This window comes from Aulostomus chinensis, chromosome 8 (genome assembly GCF_037954235.1).
Source record: "Aulostomus chinensis isolate RoL2024-O1b breed Wild chromosome 8, RoL_Achi_v1.0, whole genome shotgun sequence".
Taxonomy (NCBI): domain Eukaryota; kingdom Metazoa; phylum Chordata; class Actinopteri; order Syngnathiformes; family Aulostomidae; genus Aulostomus; species Aulostomus chinensis.
The window spans coordinates 5413184-5435186 of NC_141327.1; the positions used below are offsets into that span (position 1 = coordinate 5413184).

At 42.1% G+C, this 22003-nt stretch overlaps 1 protein-coding gene across 15 annotated transcripts in view; it reads right to left on the reverse strand.

Moving 5' to 3' along the window:
* The window catches only part of rims1b (regulating synaptic membrane exocytosis 1b), an 85389-nt gene that overhangs the window by 42123 nt on the left and 21263 nt on the right, over positions 1 to 22003 (reverse strand). For 13 of the 15 annotated variants that reach the window (XM_086210563.1, XM_086210566.1, XM_086210556.1 and 10 more), the window contains exons 2-3: positions 19622 to 19835; positions 13310 to 13330 (exon numbers count right to left, since the gene is read on the reverse strand). In XM_086210563.1, the coding sequence (XP_086066689.1) occupies positions 13310 to 13330; positions 19622 to 19835 (235 nt within the window). Of the gene's footprint in view, positions 1 to 623; positions 844 to 13309; positions 13331 to 19621; positions 19836 to 22003 lie in introns of those variants that run through there. The other 2 variants (XM_086210553.1, XM_086210562.1) reach the window with 2 other exon arrangements.

Consider the following 22003-nt stretch of genomic DNA (forward strand, 5'->3'; position numbering starts at 1 on the left):
AAAAAAACATATATCTATAGACTGAGCTTAATGAAATTGGAGAATTATACAAGTACCATTAAATATTCTTATGAACATAATTGACCCGAAACTTATTTCTTAATGTCGGCATTCTTTCTTAAGCCAAAATAAACCATTCACAGTGCAAGTTAAAAAAAAAAAATTGCAAAATACCATGGTATCAAGTATCAGTGTCATAATTTTCCAAAGTGATTAAATAAGTCAACCATAGTTTTTGATATACTTATCTTACTTATCTTTTTTATGTTTTCCCTCTGTGAAACACATAATATTAAACTGAAAGCTTAGTAAGACATTATTTTGAGATGTGTACTGGTAGCAGACAAGAATACATCTGCGTTTTGTGTAGGCAAAGGAAGAAAGAAATGCATTGAAGTATTTCTTGGTGTATGTGAATTGTTTTCATCTCAGATGATACATGATTCTGAGGGCTTTGTGTCAGTGTGTCATCCTTGCACAGAAAGGTGGTTTCCAGTGATTCAGCCTCTCTTTGATACATCACATAGGGTGATTGGTTACCACATACACAAGCGATGATGGTTGGATTCTTCTAATTCTTCTGATTTTCTCAATCAGACCCACAGATAACATCAAATACTCACATGTAGCCATGGCTACAGAGCATCTCCTCACTTCCACAGCATAAAAACAGGATTTATCTCCCTCGGCATTTATAATCCCAGCGGTTTATTTTTCAGAGAATAAATCCAAAGCAAAGACGAAACAGTCTCTTCCACTGCAGAACACTAGTATTCAATGAAAAGAGAACACTTCTGGGAAACCTCAAAATATTACTCCTGGATGGTCAGTGGGATGGACCTCTAGCAGTCAGTGTAGCAGTTAGCAGTTAGCCTTCAAAGCATATTCATCATGGCCTGATTGAATCCTAGTTGGCGCATGTCCACACTAATCTAAAGTAAATCAGCTGCTCACAGCTGTGGGGCGGGAGCCCAGACACACACACACACACACACACACACACACACACACACACACACACACACACACACACACACACGCAAACTACAGTCTACTATGGGGCGCATAGATTATTAATAGCTCTTTCACCTCCACATCATTATTGAACTCATCATCAGCTGACAAAATCAACATATAGCCCCTCCCCCTCCTCCCTCAAGCCCCATGATGGCACCAAGACAACCAATATTTTTGACTTATCATGGTAGAACAAGTACAGATGGTACTGTTGACGGTGATTCCTCACCACAAGATTCTCTGGATTTTCCTGGGATGTTAGTGAGTTAGTTAGCGAGCTAGTTAATGTTGTCGTGGTTGTGATGACTTTTGATTCGAGGGGGGCTGACGAACATTTTGCACCGTAGCTTTTAAGCTCCCTTTTATTTAAGTAAAGACTCTGTAGAACCACACCTTTTAAAGGGTGAGCTCACTGTGTTGTGTAATTTATATTCACTCAGAAATTCCAAAGCATTTTTTTTTGTTCCTCATCCAGTAATGATTACGAGTATCTGCTGTTATTGTTCTGATCCACTGATGTACAGTTGCACAGTGCACACTTCAAGTAGGCTGATATTACTATCATTAATACCTAAAATCTAATGTATATACTTAGATATGCTATTTCTGAATAACGCACAGCTATGATTTGTGAGGACTCAGGTAAGACTGGCTGCTACCTGCTGGCTGTTTGGTGAGCCAAGGAAGTTCATCTCAACTTAAATCTCCCTCTCTCTCTCTCTCTCTCTCTATGGCACTTGTGGAGTGTGTGTGTGTCAGCGTGTGTTTTTGTTTTGTTCGTCTAGTTTGAGCATAGCAGGTCATTTACTATTCTGCTTGATAAATTGTCACTTCATATTTTCCTTTACAGACATCTTGCCTTTGATGCAGGTGGTTGGAGAGACACTCAGCATTTAAAGTTCCTCCGTTCGCAGCAGCTGCAGGTGTCTGATGATGAGAGTGTGAGTCTTCACGTTCTCTTGTATTTTGTGCTGTGCGTATAATGCATCTTACAATGGAGATGAGTCGCTCACAACACCTGCGTGAAAGCGGACTGAACAGGGGTGTTGCAAAAAAACATGAAGTATCTGATTTTTTATCCTGCTCGATCAGATCAGTTAAGATTCCTTTAGATTGGCCTGACACCCGACACTTTGGACTTGATAGGGACATCACTGTTTATTTTTAATCAATTTTATTGCTTCCCTTCTTAGCTCCTAATGTTATGGCATGAGCATATACGAGGAGTAGGAGAATATAGACTGAAAAAAAGATTGAAAAATTGATATTCTTCTTTCTCTATCTGTAGTCTGAATAAGACACGTAAACAGCATTTTTACCGAAACCTTACAGTCATGGGGGAGAGTCTTCTGATCACAGTTTTATTTCATTTTATTTTAGATCATTATATTATATTACTGAGGTGCTCTCACACACCTAAGTCCCTCGATAAAGTCACAGTGAATTTTTTCCAGCAATCTTGCGACACGGTCAGCTTCTGGTGGTACAAACAAGAAAGAAATCTCTCGGCGTGGATCTTAAGTCATTAGTCAGACGTTGCTCTGTAAATAGGAATATTAATAGAAAACTCTATGAGACATTCATGTAAACACTTCAATGGAAATACTGTCTTATTGCTGTTCATGTAAACATAGCTGTTCCACTCTTCAACAGCAAGGATGGATGCTATGCTGCATCAGTCTAACTGACCCTCGAACACTCATGTTGAAATTAGCAACTTCATCACAAACATGGGCTACATTTTACTCAATATAATATTCCTGATCAAATATAGTTTTCCTCAAAATGTATTAAAGTACTACACTGTATACCAAATTGAAGTCCTCTTCTTTAATTTCCCAATATGCAATGTCACATAAAATAAAAAAGGTTACCATGGGTACCCTAAAAATGACATGACTAGAATCATGTGGGTGAAAATCACCTGACGTTATTGTTCTAGGGTTAAGCAGGTGGATGTCTTGTGAGAGTCTATAAATTGCTTTGCTAGTTGCTGCCAGTGAAGAGGAGTGAAAGCTGTAATCCACAGGCTTAATCCCTGAATGCCAGCATCACATAGGAGAACTGGCACCACGGCTCTGTGTGTCCTCAGACACGAGAAAACCCACACACATCTCATCTTCTAATGGCACGCCTCGATGCATTTGTCATGTGCTTCAAAGCCTATACTGAACCAGGGGGAGGGGGGTAAACAATACAGAAGTTATAAAACACATGGGTGTACACGCACCACACACACACACAGACAAACACACACAGAAAAGTACAGGAATCTAATATATATCTATGTAATCCCTTGGTGAAATGATCCCGAAGTGTTCCTGGATAGCTGATAGATACTGCAGGGGAAATTAATTATGTGTGAACTGACTGTGTGAGTGTACATATGTGTTTATGTATGTAAGATGCACAAGCCCTACCCTATAGCGTGTGTATCCTAACCAGAGCTAGAGCCATAGTGTGATGTCAGACCCTCAGCTGAACCAGCCAATCAGCTGTCTCCGTCCAGTGGCAGCCCACACTAATGTCACCTCGAGTTCATCTTGCTGCCTCACTGCATGCTGTGGAGCGTGACATGCTGGGAGAATGTTTCTGTGTGTGTGTGCAAATATGCAAATAAACCTTCTTGCCTAGAAGAGTGTGGCGTGGGCGACTGCCTGTAGGCGAGGTGTGTGTGTGTATGTGTGTGTGTGTGTGTGTGTGTTTGTATGAATACACCATCGTTGTCATGTAATAATGTCAACCTCCTGTCTAAAAATGTGCTTCTCCATGGTAACCAGATCACTGAGAGGAGCCAGAGAGAGAGGGACAAAAGCAGTGTATGTGTGTGTGCGTGTGCGTGTGTCTGTGTGTGTGTGTGTGTGTCAGTACTGAAGGACAATGACAGCAGGAAAAACTAAAACTCCACATCAGTTCTTGGACTGAGTTGCTGCAGCATTTAACAAGCATCTGATATCAAACTGCTGACCAGAGGTTTTGTCTCCTTTCCCTTTCCTTTCCTCTTCTTGTATATCCTTTCTTTCATGGTTATTCTCATTTTATCTCTTTTCCAACAATTTGATTCCCTTTTATGCCCTTTTTCACACTAAAAAATGTGTGTGATTTTTGGACCCGCGTTTGCTCGACATTAGGTTGCATTCAAGCTTCCAGAAGACCCGGGTCTGAACTCCCGCTGTGAGGGCTGCGTGCCTGTGTTTTTCTCTCTTGTACGTCATTGTGCTGACAACGTCATCATTACACATTAACGTGCGCCGGAACACTGACAGGTAAACAAACGACGACATGGACGTCGGCGAGTTAAACATTAGCGTTGTCGTTGCGTGCATTGCAATGTAGTCTCTTTTGCAAAGCATACAAACTCGGCGCAGATTGGAAAATGTCCAAGCGCTAATGCAGCGAAGGAGGATGGAGTTTTGGCCGAGTCTGGAAGGGAGCCGAAGAAGCTGCAGGTGAAGCCTGACAAGCGGCACAGTGACAAAATCAGGATGTGACAGGAAGGTCGCGTGAAACCTGAGATGAAGCGGGTTGCCTTTTTCACATTGCAAGCAAGCTGAGCCGAGCCGAGCCACTAAACACCCGGGTCGCTTGCAAGTCGGTTGACGCGGGTTGAAATGCGACCCTTTCAGAGTGCCCCAAAACCCGTGTTGACCCGCGTTTTTGGTGCAGTGTGAAAGGGACTTTATTTTCCTTTATTCTCCCTTTCTGTCTTCTCTTTCCATTGCATTGCGATCTTACTTTTTCCAATACTTCCCGCTCTTTTCTCCTCTTCCCTTCCTTTCCTTCTGCCCCCTTGTCTTTTCTTGTGTACCTGTTCTCTCCCATTTCTCTTGCTTTTATTTTGTTTCCTTTTTTCTGCCTCTTATCTTTTCCTGTTTCCCATCCCTTTTGTTTTCCTCTCCACTTTTCTTCTTTCTTGCTCTTGAATTTCTTGTCTCATTTCCATTCCTTTGAATTGTTTCAAATCTTTTCCCGTCCTTTCTTGACCTGTCCTTGTCTTTTTGTTTATCCTGTTTTTTCTGTTATACTTCCATTTTTGTTCTTCCTTTACTGCAATACTTGATAATTTTTTGCCCATCTCCTTTTATATGTATACTTTTCCTCTATTTCCATTCCTTTTAATTCCTCTCCTTCTCACTTCCTCCTCCTTTTCCCATCTCTTTGCTTTCAATTTCCTCTCACTTCTTTTCCATTCCTTGGCTTCAGCTCCCTCATCCTTTACTTTTCATTTCCTTTTATCTCTCCTCACCTCCCAGCTCAGCTGACACACCTGGCTGACTTGACAAATGAAGACACAACACACCTGTCACTCATACTTCTCTATCCCCTACTCCCTTCCTTTCATCTCCCGCCCCCAGCGCCGCTCTATCCATCTGCTGACAAAATGGTGAAGGCATGTGTTGCTGCCAAGAGCAACTGAAAGCTACAACAGCATTCGTTTAGCCCCCAATTGTGTGAACATCAGCTTTTCCTTAAATGGGCAGAAAGGATGGGAAGCCACGGGGGTGGAGGGTCCATCAGGAAGAGGTGGTTTTACTGTCAGTGCATGTGTTTAGTGACCCTAATCAACACACACACACACACACACACACACACACACAAAATAACATGAGGCAACACCGGGTGTAAACTGCCATCGTTCAGGGAATGGTAAATCCTGAACGGTGGGAAGAAAGATGACCGCAAAAGACATAATGCTCCATTTCCTCTAATAAGGTAGTAGATCAACCCCGCAAGCAGGCCAAATGCATTGAGTGGTGAGGGAGGCTGAGAGAAGAGCAGAGCTGTTGTGGCTGTAAATCCACCCTGCTTTCACATTCTTGACCTCAGGATCGCAGAGAAGGCTTTCTCTACATCACTATATTTGATGAAGACCACTTTCCAGGCTTCAGTCATCAGCAGTTACTATCATAATATATTACAGTTATTTTTTTCAGGATGAAATTCTCTGCGAAGCTAAAGTATGTGTGCCTTGTTTTATGGAAACCTTAGGGCTACAAATGATATTTAGTCACGCTGGTGATGTTGCACCAGGAATGACAATGTTACTGGTGGTCCAGACTAACATATCTCCACTTTCTAGATGGATGGTCAAGGAACGTGCTACAAGTGATCCTCATTCCCATCAGCCTCAGCTGCACTGACTTTAGTCCAGATCAAGGCAAAGTTCCTGTGCTAATTTCAACACGTATGCTCCTAAATTTCACATGAAGGTTGCAAGACCTGTGTGTGTGTCTCTAGTTTAGCCTACTACCCAGTACTACCCTCTACTTTCATGACATTTTAAACTGCTAACCAGTGGGGAAACAAACACAAGTGGTTTGAGTGAGTGACATTTGAAGACCTGTCCCAGTTCAGTGCCCTTGAGTACTTGTGCCCCCAAATGTCACACAAGAACACACCTTAATGAAGATGTTAGGGGTGGCGTGCAATAATTGAAAAAGAACCAATGAGTATTGAAGCTCTATTTAAGAATTTTTATTTTATGTTTTTACAACTGCCGACATTTTGGATTGAACACGAAGACGGGAACAGCAAAGATTAATGTCTGAAGGTCATCAAGATGATCAAGAAGTGTGAAAGGTTTCCAGCTACCAGATAATGTTTCAAACCTTTTCTTGATGTTGATTTGATGGTATTTTTCCTGTAGTTCTAGACAGATGAAGCACCGTACATACTTCCTTGTCTCCAGACACTTACTCACACAACTACGGATGTTTCGATGAAAAAAATGAATCCTAGCTGACGTTGGGTGAGAGGCGGGGTTCACCCTGGACGGGTCGCCAGTCTGTCACAGGGCCAGCAGGAGCAATTAGGGGCTCAGTATCTTGCTGAAGGACACTTGGACATGGTCACCAGGGGAAGTGAGGACCGAACCAGTGACCCTTCGGTTTCTAGAAGGCCACTCTACCTAAAAGCTATGCTGCCCCTTACTATTGTTGTTATCATTATTATTATTATTATTATTATTATAAAAGGAGCTGAAAGTGGGTCAGAGCACACAGCAAAAAACATTAAAGGCTTGCCTGTTCCAGTCAAGTAGGTCCTATTGTTAGACACACTGGCCCTATTTGTCTTACAGTAATGTTTGTCTGACCAGTGTGTGTTCTGACTGCTGTCTGTGTGAGTGTGTGTGTGTGTGTGTGTGTGTGTGTGTGTGTGTGTGTGTGTGTGCATGTGTATACAATTTCAGGGGAGAGAAACAAGACATAAATATGATATAGAGAGAGAAGGGGTTAAATGGAGATTCAAACATGATGGGAACAAAGAGACAGAGTTCGCGGAGGCTGCTACAAAGAGGCAGGACATGAGGGTGAGCAGGAGGAGGATGAGAGAGCAGCGGGTTAGTCATCTAGGACTGAGATTATGCAGTGCATCCTCCCTTCTGCAACAAAGTGCAGTGTCAGCTTGATGCAGAGAGTGAACAAGACTCAGTGTGAATTAGATGTGTGTGTGTGTGTGTGTGTGTGTGTGTGTGTGTGTGTGTGTGTGAAAATGAGTGAGGGGCTGTGATCTAATTTACCCCCTCCCTCCCACACACACACACACACACACACACACACACACACACACACACACACACACACACGCACACACACACACACACACAACCTTATATTTACAAAGAAAAGATGAAAGAACCCTAAATACATATGTACATTTGTTATTAACCTGCTAAATTTCCAGAGTGACAGAGTTGGTACAAATTAACTTTGACAGGGCTGTATTGAGGGTTACGATTGATGACATCAGTGGTACAAAAGCAGGATTTTTTGTTTTCCCACCAGGGATCTGAATGGTCCAGTTTAATAATCATACAAAATCTTATATGTGATCATAATAAGCACCCACAGTGTACATTCAAGAACACAACCACAATGTAGATACATGCATCCATCCATCCATTTTCTACCACTTATCCTGTTAAGGGTCATGGGGGTGGGGGGGGGGGGGCTGGAGCCTATTCACCCCCCAATAGACAGACAACCATTCACACTCACAGTCACACCTACGGTCAATTTAGAGTATCAATCAGCCTAGTCCCCTCTTGATGTCTTTGGACTGTGGGAGGAAGCTGGAGTACCAGAGAGAACCCACGCAGGCACAGGGAGAACATGGAGACTCCACACAGAAAGATCCCATGCTCCAGCCAGGGCTTGAACCCGGAACATGCAGTAATGGATTAATAATTACCTAAACTGTAATATTTTTGTACTTTTAAAATCCAGGAAATTAATGTAAGTCTAACTCTGTGTGTGTGTGTGTGTGTGTGTGTGTGTGTGTGTGTGTGTGTGTGTGTGTGTGGTGTGTGTGTGTGTGTGTGTGTGTGTGTGTGTGGGCGGGTGGGTGAGACAGACTGAGTGAGAGAGAGAGAGAGAGAGAGAGAGAGAGAGAGAGAGAGAGAGAGAGAGAGAGAACCAGTGCCTCCCTGTTCACCACTGGGAGGCAGTCCTCCTCTACAAAGGAGACAGATTGTCAGTGGTTTGTTCCGTTTCTGGAAGCCATCTGGAGCTCTCTCTCTCACACACACACACACACACACACACACAAAAACAAACACTTGCCCGTAACAAGCTCCAGCAGTAGCAGCAGTAACAGGGCAGCATGACAGAGTGGCCTTTGAAATACACTGCAGCTTCTTCACACACTTCACAAAGGCCATGGCTCCTCCTTAACACAGATTTAAATTGGAAGATTTGCCCAGTTTATATGTGTCAATGTTAGTTCAGGAGGGGCCACACAAGTCAGTTCATATCCACGAGTCACCAGCAGGTACCACCAGCCTCAGCTGCACGTGAATATTGGAGGAAGTACCACAACAGCAATGATTCTGCTTGCTGAGCAGCTTCTCCTTTATAGAGCTCAACAGTGACTGCCCACCTCGAATTCTATTCATTTTCCCCATCGAGGAGCCGATAAGCAGTCATAACGTTGTAACCATCTGAGGTCAAATCACCACCAGTGAACAAGTTAAGGTCATCTACTTCTGCAGAAGCCTGAAGGTCAGCCTTGTTTCAAGGAAAACTGTTTTAGAGAGGTACCACACTTCCTACAATCCTAAAGTGAATCAGCCTTGTCTTTGATTGGTGGGGCACGCTGCTGCCATGGAAACACGTACTGAGCTAGTGATTATCGACCATTTCAAATTTGAGTTTCCACCATCCCCACCATTTGAGAACAACCTGACTACTGGAACATGATTTCCATTTCTGATCAGAAACATTGAATATTTGGCTACTTTATGTTTACTGACATTAGTTACACATTAGCTAGAAACAAAAAAATGGTCGTTGCTCATGAAATGTAATTGTTACACAACACTGGATCTGTTTCTACCATATTGCTTGACTTATGGGAGAGTAGTTCTTGAATTTAAAGAGTTTTTTCAGCTATTTTATGTCCCTGGCCATCTTTGTTGCGAGTGTAAAGCTCTCTATATATCATAAATTTCCTGAAACATCAGTGGAGGAGCTGAAGGGAAATTTAACTCAGGAACTGGAACTGCCCTTGAGGTGGGCTGTCACTGCTCAGCTCTCTCCCTCCTGCACACTAGCGGATTTTCAAATCTTTACTCATTTAAAAACGAGTGAGACCACTAGAATGGCAACAGATTCAACCCAAATTTTATTCTTAGGAACAAACATGAATCAGCCAAGACATAGGACCACACACATTCGTCTAGATGAGTTCCCATCGTGAGTGACTTTAGATAAAAAGAAGACATGAAAGTGGACATGTCCTCAATTACTGTTGAGTCATGGGTCAGTCTGTAAACGCTTCGCTTGTAGAGGCTGATGACGTTCTCTCAGATTTTCTTGTTAGAGATGGGTGGAAACTAACATAGCTGGCCAGTTGGAACACTGGATACATCCAAGAGGATGTATTCCACATTTCCATCTGCGAAACCATCCATAGAGAACAACTGGAAAAGGGGAGGCCCCTTCAAAAAAATTGTGGAAGTTGATTGGATAAACACTGTGTCTGTCACAATCAATACAAGCCAATAAGATCAACAAAATATATGACGTCCAGGAAATGTTTAGAGTCTAAAGAGTACGATGAACTGCTCTCTTTGATTCTTGCACATCAGGGTCCCATTCCCCATTGGGGGTTATTACAATATCCCATTTAGAACACGACCCACAAGTAAAACAGTCAATATCGTGCCACAACACCTTTATCTTGCTAACCAGACATGTCACTGTCTGCTGAATCAATATCTAGATCTTCTAAATGTTGCGGCTCGATCTGCAGTTCGGCCCTCCCTGCGTGGGCACGCTGCTTCCCCAGAGACATCTGAGTGCGCCGCTGCGGAGTTGCGTAACCGGCAACAAGGGCGGGCGAAGCGCACGTCATGACACACCTGCAGCTCATCCGCTCGTTACTCACCTGCATCTAATCAGCTCCCTCTGGCTAGTATAAATTTGTTCGCCTCCCAGTCCTCAGATGCGAGTTTGTCCTGAAGAACACAGACTAGTTTCCTCAGTCTTCGCTAGTTCCCTCAGTCTTCGCAGTCCTATATCGTTCCTTGGTGTCGATCCCCTTATTTTGGTTAGTGCTGTTTGAGTTCAGACCCCAAAGGAACCATTTTGAGTTTTTGTTCCCGAAAGGGAACATTGAAGTATTAAACCCTCGCCAGTTAGGCAATCTCATCTTTGTCTTGTGTTGTGCTATTGGGTTCAGTCTACAAACCCTAACACTAAACAAGTAACTTGATTGGAAATCAGTCTGGGGGTAGACGGAGTAACGCTGGCTGCTTCCTGTTTCCCACTGGAGAGTGGGCTCTTGGAGTAGCCGAAGGGAAGCTTCAGCAAAGGGAACGCAGCCTGCTACATTTGCAAGTTTACAAGCTGCCTCGGTCAGTTTTCACGGGGGTCTCTCAAGAAATAATCACAACTGAATGACCACCAAGAATCGAGTATTCAAAAGACCCCTGCTCTGAAAAAGTAAAAAAAATAAAAATTGGTGTACCTTATCCCTGTTACTCTATTTGGAAACGAGACTGTAATTAAAGATTTAGCGATATAGCTTCAATAGGCTGTGTGTGTGGCTTTTGTGGATGGAAATCACTTTTCTGCAAAGAATTACTTTTTGGCAGGACAACTTGACGCTAAAGCCAGTAGAGTGAAAACATCGCTTCCCTTGAGAAAAGCCTCCAGTGCTGTTCTTTGACCTTTTAAAAGATGAAATGTTGTCCAGCTCTGATAAACTTCCTGTTCAAGCGTCCACGTTTAGCTCTGCAGCTACCACAATGTTTTCAGGCTTGCAGGCGCATCTCGCTTTGGTCACTGCTAACCCTTCAACCCCAAGCCATGCCCTTAAAATCCTCAAAGGACGCTCATCGGTCCGCACACTCTCTGAACGATGAAGACATTCTCTATGGGTGATTTTCCGGATGGAAATCTGGACTACATATTTTTGGATTTATGCCACATTCTATTTGGGAAGCCAAGATAGGTGGAAAATATCAGAGACTTTGAAAAACAAAAACCCACATTACAGAACCATTTAAATATCTTCAGGATGCCAGTTGTGAACCAGTAAACTGTCTTGTGAGGACAGCTCAGCCAAGTCCCTGAGCTCAAGCTTGTCACATTCACTACAAAATATATTAATCGCTTAAATGCTAAGTTATCTTGTTCGGGATATCTGTTTTCAAAAATCTCTGTTGCAAAGTGATTTGTTATGTCTCTGTTAGCATCATTTCTGGTAAGGCCGGTCACTGATCAAACGTAAAGGGTGTGGCATTTTTCATCAAGCAGCTTTCTAACATTTAGACTTCAGTCGGCAGAGATTTCCCATGTCTGGTATTGCAAGACTATCTCAAACTGGTTGACCTTCTGTGTCCAGTTTTTTTTTTGCAGCGACAAGCAGAAAAAGAGTGAAAAAATGTGCATGAGGTCGAGAAGACGGATTGAGCATGGCTGACATATTTTTCAGTGCAAGCTGGAAATGAATAAACTTTTATTATTGGTCTAAAATGGGGCCAGTGCAAGATACTGCTACTCACTTACTAAAGTAAGCAACTTCCAGTTGGCGGCTTGCTCAGGCCCAAAACACTCCAATAATCCTGTAGTGTACACCCAGCGTTTATCATTGTATGTCTTGCTTTTCCATATTTTTGTGTTTTACATAATGTGATATTTGTATATATTATTTAAGGTGTTTTTTTTATTTTTTGTGCATTCTTCAGATCTACCCACTTGTGTATATTGCTGTTATCATCATGTCTGCTGCTGATTGTTCAGGTTGTAAAGCTGCTGTTTGACAATGATATGATATGAGCAAACTACTTTAATAGCTATGTAGACCACTCAAATCCTGCAAATGCAATTGTTTGGGATGGATTATCATTATATTTTTCTTGTGAATGCAGTACGTACTTGTACTTTACATAACTGAAAAAGTACCTCTTTTAATCCCCCCAAGTATCTGTACTTCTGAAGTCTAGAATATGTGTACTTTGAGACACAACTCTGAGAGTGGATTTTCCAGAATCTGTGACTTTAACCCAAAATGGTGAGAGGAGAGGAAGATCAAGTGTCGCTATGAAGACCACCAGCCAAGGTTTCCCCTCAGTTCTAATGTAGGTGCTGGGCTGCCTTACCTGGATGAACTCTGTCAACCATCTGACTGACTGAGGGACCAAACTTTTAGATCAACTGCCACTTTTTAAAACACATGTCAGCAGTGAAACACAGCAACACGTTGCAGTGACCAAGCATTAAACGGAAAGTGATTAGTGAACAAAGTGGAACATGTACTTGGATCCCATCCCGTCTCCCCATGGCAAGGCTGGTCTGGTCTCACACACAGGCAGGGGAAGCATGCACAGGCATGAGTGTGCATCCATGATGCATTCACATCAAATATATTTAAAGTTAGGTGTTATACTGTATGCATGCCAACTAGAAAGCCAATCTACCATCCCTATTTTGTGAAGAATTTATCACCGTATCCACACCCCTCCCCATCCCCCAACCCCAGCACAGCCATGCCTACAGCCATAGGAAGAAGGGTCAGGATGGGTCAGAAGGGTCTCATGGCCCTGCAGACAGTATTCATTATGGTTCATGCTCACTCTACCCGCCAGTTGATTTTCAGGGTCTGCATTCATTCTCAGAATTGGAGCTCTGATGCCCTTGGACCACTTATCCAGAATGATCTGGGAGGCAAAAACTGGTGGTGGCTCTGGATTCCTATACTGATACTGTGAATGAGCACAGACCCGAGTGTGGAGGGGGGGACAACAGAAGTGACCCATGCAGCAAATCCATCACCCAGCAAGCCTTACCCTGTCCTTCACTATGAGACACTTTGCAGGGGGGGAGGAGACAGACAATGGACACAGAGTTAGTTAGAGTTTGCACTTGAAGACACAGCAGATTTAGGAGGCTCCACCCCAGACAGCACCACAAACACTATGAGTATGAACTATGAGGGACTGCCTCTGATCACTTAAGTCAGTAATCCACGAGTAGATTTGTACACACACTGGCTCGGGTCCAATCCGATACACTCCTGCATCTGCCATTGTTGGTTTTTCAACCCTTTTCCTCTCAGCTTAGAAATTCTAACATGGAAGGAACAAGAATGAAGGCGAGATCTCTGCTCTAGATTTGAATTCATCTTTTACTTTTAGGTGGCACAAACATCACAGTCACAGCACAAAGAGAACACAAAAAAGATGCTAACCACTTTGTCCTCCTTTGTGGCATGCAGTCCAGGTAGCAGTGAGAATTGAGAAAAGTGGAGCAAGAGAAGAAAGATGGAAGTAGGAAAATGAAAAGAAAAGAAGGAGAGATGCAGAAAGGGTGGGTTGGTGATATGAGATAGTGGACAGATTGTGCGAAAAGAGAAAATAAGGGGGAGAAGGGGGAAAGAGAACGTGGTGCAAACATTTGTTAATTACATTGTGAAGAATTAATACACTCAATCGTAGTCAGCGACAGAGTGAGGTGGAGGACAACGTTGATGTGGATGTATGCGACCACGGAGATGTTACGCTGTGGCGACATGCATGACTCAGCTTAGCATGACCTTGGTGTGACATAATTGGGGTGTGTCACAGCTCCTCGGTAAAAACAAGGAAATTGGGACACATCCTCTACAACCTCTATCTTTCCTTAATTCCTCTTCAATAAATGCCTCTTTACAGATTGTTACAAAAGGATGTGCTGCTTATTTGCCATCATCACACGAAAAAGACAAAAAGATAGGTAAGAGTGTATGTGTCTTAAAAATTGCTAACAAGTGGCTAAACAAGATTAAAGTTTCTTAAATTTTGACTTGCCAAAGAGCTCTCAGCATAATTCAAAATTTAAAATCCCTTTGACATTTAGATGAGGAAACCCATGGAGAGGCTAACTTCGGGGGAGACCATAGAAAGATGTCGTCCCAACAGCGTTAAATCAGAGAGCTGAGACTCACAGAGACTGGCTTACAGCTAGTTAGCATAGCACAATGACTGGTAGTGGATGGGAAGTGACACCATACCCAAAGAGTCCAAGTCTTTCCCCCAAAAGTGTCTTTGCCTGTATGAATATAACTATGATTATGCTTAAAATTTGCAAAGAAATAAGTTAAATTTGCAACAGATTGTAGTTGTAGAGTCAGATACATGACTTGAGAACTACATTCTTTAATCCACTGTGGGCATAGGGATTTCATTCAGCATCTCAAAAGCCTCATTGTATCTTCGGCCAACAAAACAAAAGTTTGTTGAGGGTTAGAAGAGTGACAACTGAGACTTATCATGTCAATGTAAGGGAGAATGAGGAGGATTATTTCTGAATGAACCAAGATCCTGAACCTGATCGATTTGATTACTTTGACTGGGGTATGCTAACACTTCCCACCCACTATCACTCATTGTGATAAGCTAAACAGCAGTCAGCAGGTCTCTGCGGGTCTCAGTTCCCCAGTGCAGGAGATAAGGGTATCTTATTGTCTGGCTCTGGAGAGGACAGCAAATAAGCGTATTCCCCCCCCAAAAGTTGATGTTTCCTTTTAAATGCCCAAATATTTATGTTAAGCTCAATAGCATGGCAAAGAAAACTTTTAAAAGCGTTAGGACTGACAATGTTTGAGCATTTTTTTGGACTCCAGGATACAAACTAAAATGATCACTTTAGATATTTCATATGTGAACTGCGGGAAAATTCGGTAAATACATTTAAATACTATGTTTTGGTGTGCACATCTACCATTGCAAGTGAATGATGACTACTCTCAGGCAGGGCTGTGGCCTCATCTTGTTGCTGTGGTGCCTTCTGCAGGGCACAGGGCAGCACTGCAGAAGCGCAGTGGTGTGTATTGATGAATAACTACAGAAAGTTGCTTAGCAGCAAATAAGGGCCTAATTTCTTTTACTTTATTAGCTACATGTAGATAAGGCTAACAGTCCTGCAATAAATAAACCCTTCCCTCTATTCACGAGGAGCGTAATGTTCAGTTTTTATTGAATTTATTTTAATGGTCGTGTTGAACTGTTTGCAGATTAACTGACCCTTCAAAGAGACAGCCTCAGGGTTTGTTCAAGGGATCATTTTTAGTTGTGTTATCTGTCTCATTACTATCAACGCACTGGATAAAACTTGTTCTTGTATGCAGAATATTTTATTTTTTTATTTTGCTGACCAGCAGTAACATTAGAAATGTGAATGCTGTGTCATTTTAAAAGGTAAAACGCTTGCCTGAGGAAAACCCAGTGTGTGGCTGACGTGAGGTAATGGGCACCCTGTAGGCAGGAGAGGCTTGTTATGTTCTGAAACTAGTTTTCTGCTTGACAGGCCATACAATCCAGGACAGAGGCAAGCAGTGCTGCGACCAAAGGAGCTTCACATCCGACACATCCCTCCCACACATTAAATACACACACGCGCGCACAAACACACACACACACACACATAAACAGTGATTCAGTGAGACACACACTGAAAACAAAGACAAATTATATCATGTATTGTCTTATTGCTCATACGCATTTATGAATTAAATTATACGGTGAGTTGTTTTTTTTTAAAAGATACACACAAACTGTCCAATAGAAAGATTTTGCAAGATCATACCTATTCTAAAGCTTGAGATAAGCACTTATTGGGCTTCTTTTAGAATTGAAATTATTTTAAATGATAGGAATTATTGTATTGGACCTGAAGATAGCTGTAAAAGTCCTTCATTTAAAAGCTGATTGCATTTTTATGTGTCAAAATGCTATACGTTGAACTGCAAACCTGGAAATCACTACACAACATGAAAGGAGGGATCGTTTGCTCTACTGTTGAAACTGTTATGTGCCTGCTCTCACAAATACGGAGAATGTTTTAGAACAGTGGTTATCAAACCTCCAAGCCATGTTGCAGCCAGTTAGAATAAGTCATGTTGACCTGAATCTACATGCACCTACAAAACATAACATTTATATTTTTAATGTTTTATTGAGGAACTAAGGAAACCTATTAGCGGTATCCAACTCCAACACATTAACCGAATAACTCGGCAAATGTGACAAATGTCACTGTCACCTTTACTTGACCCAAAGTCTCACTTGATTCATGACCTCTGTAAACAATCACAGGTTTCATCTCCTCTTCATCTCAGCGTGATGTGCATTTTGTGAATGATAATCATATTTCAAAGGTTATGTTTACATGGAAGACAGCGTTTCAATATCAAACCTACTGAGGCAATACACTGAATAAGTCACTACCATGGAAACAGCAATTTCTAGGGACCTTAACCTGAATAAGGTCAGTCTGAGTTATCAATAACCAGATGAAGACATGTGCAGTATTTTGATCTGAGTAGCATTATTGAACTGTGTTGTAGACATGTATGCTCCTTAATTAAACTATGAAATTCTGTCATACTTCTTGCCGCATTCTATGACTCTTAAGGCGGTTAAACTGTTCAATGGGTCAGCTTCCAGAGAGTATTACAACCTCAGCTCTAAGCACAGGCTTTGTCAAAAAACACTCCAAATGAGCCGGCTGCAACATGACTCAAAGGTTTCAGGTCAGAACATTAAGATACACAGTGGGTGTGTCTTCAGTCATTGTCAGCTTTGGCTCTGGAGCAATCAAGTTGATGATAAACCAGGGTATGTTTGCATACCATTATCACTCCAACCTGATTTTGTCTCACTCAGCTTCTCCTTCTGTTTCATTCATGTACGGACATTAACAGTTGTAAAAGGAGTCCACAGAGCAACAGGTGACATTGCGCCCTCCATGTGTACTCATTTTATACGGTTAATAGTTCCACTAATTCAAAGCTGAAGTGATGAAAATAGTCTGGCTCCTCCCAGTGTCAACGGCTCCAGTGGAAATATAAAGCATGAAACCAGGCATCTAAGTATTTGAATTTCTTTTTTGATCTGAGATCATTTGACAGGAAAAAAAAATATTATTGTATAAATTCAGAAATAATTCATAATCTGAAATGGACACAAAGGCACATGTGAACACAGACATTTCCAAGCAAATCTGATGAGACAGCTGATCTGTTACATGCAACATTGATTAGAGAGGATGCGCAGTAATTCCGTCTTAAATTTACTTTGGAGTTGGTTAAACCATTGCCATACATAACTGTATAATCATACATATTTAAATGATCGTTATCCAATTTGCTTGTATGATTTCAGTCTCTTTAAAGGAATCTTTTAAATGTTTTTTTGTTGTTGTTTTTTTTTTTTGTATTGATTGCGTCGACAACGTGCTGGTCTCATCTCTGCTCTGCCGGCTAACAGCCTGCCTGCTGTGCAAGTAATATCAATAGCATTTCTAACAGGGATACTATCTTTATCTCCTAATGTCCCTGGCCTCTGAGTTCAGCCTGCGCTTGGTCCCAGTGTGAGTCCAGGCCGGCTGGGATGGGCGGATCCTGAGCAGATTGGGGACCAGCAGGCCAAGGGGAGATGGCCCACAGTCAGGTAAGGTACCCAGTAGGGGTCCTCTCTCATGGGTTGGAGTGCTGCCCAGAGATGGCTTGAATGGAAGAGGGCCTTAAAATAGCACAAACATCTTTGGTTAATGGATAGATGCCATGCTGATCAGCCCCGCGTCGATTCCTCTTAATGGTTATTATTTGGTGTGATGGTGAGGGCCTTTATTCTAATACATTAATAATAATGAGGTGGTCTGTTAAGGCTGTAGCCCAGTAGAACTATCCACTGTCTTTGGTGCAGTTACAAAATGAAAATAATTGTTGTAGGAGCTGTGGGAAGTGCCACGGTACCTTTAGACATCAGTATTTCATTTTTCGTTTTTTGTTTATTTTTATTTTTTAGAAAAACTCACCGTATGCAGCATTTTTGTTGCCCTGTGGCCATGCAAACGTGAGCAAAATGTCCAAGAAGTTGAAATTACACATTAGTAGACATGATAGAACATCAGGGGAGAGTACAGGGAATATCCAGAGGATGCTCCCTTCAAGGAGACTAACGATCGTATTCCTAGCCTTCACTTCACTGGCATTAACAGGCTACTGTACCACTGAGGGGTGGTTACCATGGCTTAACTTTATGCTCCAATGCTTTCATTTATTATGCTCTAGTACAATGCCGTATTGTCTGATTTTTATGTGCACATGTCTTTGCACTGCGAGAGGATACTGAAACCTTGTTATGATGGATATATGGGGAGGACAAATATTTATCAGTTTTTTTCTACTCTACAGCTTATCTTATGTAAACTTTAGAATATTGATATTACTTTTCATCCTAATCCACGTGTTCCCCTTCTGTCTGTTTCAAATGATGACTGATAAGGTGTGTCAAATAAATGATGTCACATGATGTTACATATAGTATTTACAATACTGTATATCATATACTGTATATCAATGTATGATTGTCACCTACGGTTCACCTCTAAACAAGATATGTTAGGAATGAGACGTCGTCCATTTTACTCAGGATGTTAATACTTTGACTCATCAGTGTCTGTTAATCTAAAAGATACTACATAAGTCGCAATGGTTATATTTTATTACAGACGAGACTTATAGGTTCTCCAAAGGATGAAGGGCTCATGGCCAAATACATTCAGAGAAATGACTCTTATCAGCAGCAGCGTGCATTGGAGACGAACACTACTCATCAATATCAAATCAAAATCATTAATCACTTGCATGTAAGTATTTTAATGTTGGTTTTTTTTCAGTATTCTACTGAGGACCACATCAGACCCTTGCTAGCCTTTTGCTGACCTTCCTGGTCTTGGCTTAGATGTGTTGTTTGAGAAGAACACCGATACCACTGTCTCACATGCTTGCATGATAGCTGCAGTGCTGTCAAAAGAGACACACAACAAGACAGATGATAAAACTGGTGTGTGTTCACATTCAAGGGAGCTTGTGTGCTTCAATTTATAACCATTCCACAACACTGTAGCCTGAGACTGGAGACAAGACTTGAGAGCCTCCTACTGGTGATGAGACATTCTTCCAATACACTTTGGTCTCACCAAAGTGTGTCCAGGAAGCAGAAAAGCAGATGGTAACAAACATACAGAAGCAGAGGAGAAGGCTGTACATCAGCTACAGCAGAAATGATGTGAGTGGGAGAATGGAAAGGGAGGATGTCAAAGGTCAGGTTTCTCACATTGTTGGAGCGCAGGGAGACCCGGCCTCCACAGCGAGCGCAGAATTTGGTCTGGCAGTAGGAGCAAAGGTGGCCGCAGCCATCGGCAAACTTGGTCTTGCGGCAGATGCCACAGGTGGGTGCGTCATCCTTCTGCTGGGTCTGCTGACGCCGTGTCTCCGCCCCAATGCGACGCACCTCCTGTTTATAGCTCTCAAACTGCTGGTGCAGTGTTCTGTGAGAAGAGGAAAGGACATTGCCCATAAGAGGTACATCATGAATTCAAAAACTTTTTGTACTCAGATAAAGAACGAAAGGTTATCCTGCCTAAACATCCTCACATTCATGAGAGGTGAAGCGGCAAAAGATGTTTGAGGAATTTCTGAATAAATGAATATTTTTTGTTACAATAAAAGACACAGGAAGCAAAGTAATGAATGTTTCAGAACACCATTTTAGCTCCTGCAAAATAACTGGCAATTAGAACACCACTTGAAAGGTGCCTTTCAAAAATCATAGACGCAATTAACTGAAACTTCAGCTCGGTTCCACTTATAGTGGCTCACAGCCTTTCCCCTCTCAGCCGTCTCGGACGAAAACAAGTAGAGTGTGAATTGCAAATCAGTCCATGTGAAAACACCCACAGTGTTGTCTCAACAGAACTGTCAAAGGAATACTGCATTAGCATACCATGGTTCTCATATAGGGGACCCAGACTTGCTCTTTAATTAGCTCGCTGAGTGAGAGAGAGAGAGAGAGAGAGAGAGAGAGAGGAGAGAGAGAGGAGAGAGAGAGAGAGAGAGAGAGAGAGAGAGAGTGAGAGAGAGAGAGAGAGAGAGAGAGAGAGAGAGAGAAGAGAGAGAGAGAGAGAGAGAGAGAGAGAGAGGAGAGAAGAGAGAGAGAGAGAGAGAGAGAGAGAGAGAGAGAGAGAGAGAGAGAGAGGAGAGGAGATGGCTTCATTCACAGCTTTGCAGCCAATTTGCCTGTTTGTGAAAGTAGGCAAACTCCAGTTAAGTCTCTGTCAGCACACAGCATGTATGGGAGTTATTTGTCACTGCAGTCCAATGGGCTTTCACATATCCTCACATATTTATCTGGGTAAAATTGAAATATGTGTACTGCTGCTGTTGATGGCTGGCTTACTTGTTAGAAAGACTGACAAACCTCCTGCTCCTCCATTAAGTGTGTGACAAAATCAACTAAAGTGTAACACAACAATGGATTTAATGAAGCTTTAACTGAATAAAGTGGTGATGTCAAAACCTTTTCCTTTAGAGGACCAAAATTCAACAGAGAGCTGTGGGCCATTGTTACTCTTGTCTAATTTATTTGTTTTTGACACCTGGAGGGCCGAATCAAACCGGCCCTGTTATTACATATCAGGAAATACAGACAAAAGCCCATCACAAGTAATGATGTTAATCTGGATCACCTGGGTCTGTTGAAAGCAGACATGTGGTCCCGTTGATAACGCTCAGCTGCTGGGTAGGAAACAGGAAGAAAACATAACGCCCGATCTGTCGTCAGCAACTCTTCGTGATCGGAAAAGTCAAACAAGGAATGAGAATCCATCAGGAGTCCAGGAATGATGTTTTGATTTTAGAGGATCATTTAAGAATTACAAAAAGGTTTGCATTTGTCAAAAAATAATAGAACATTCATCATTCAGCTTCAAAGAAGTGTATAATCTTCTTGAAGAAATCTTTCATGAGATGCAAAATAGACACGTTGCAATTGCAGGAAATGACTGTACATCCCTCTTCAGTGTGTCTCGTGTTTGAGCAGAGACAGCAGACTGCACCATACAGAGATGGACCAGGGAGCTGACTGGACCACTGGGACACATGGTGCCCAGTCAGCTGACGCAGTGAACAGTTGGAACAAGAGTGGAAGGGGCGGGGGGGTGTCTTTAAAATTATCAATGAAATGTGTAAATAGAATGTGAGGTGGAAAAACAATCCCCTCCCAGGTATGAACAGCCAGAGCGTCTTTTGGCTAATATTTCTACATGGATTTTCCTCAAATATTTGCTGTGTTATGTTTAAGTTCAACTGCTGACATTTTGTTAGGGAGCGCCTGAAAGGAAGAACTACCCGTAATAACCCTGAGGCTCAACATCAAAGGATACTCATAATGAAAATTATTACCGTATGTGAGAGCATTATTTTATAACATAAGAGCAGTTTTAATCTCTTTAATCTAGGTTCGGAAATACACTCGGAAGATTTATGGATTCCACTGCGCGTGCATTTGCAGCAACACATAGTGATGAATGGATATTGGAGTTGACACAAACCATAGATAAACTGATCCATTCGTAATTCAAATGCAAAAACAACATGGTAGCAACGTCATGAACATGACCTATGACCCCGAGAAGCCATCTATCCTGTCAATAGGAGC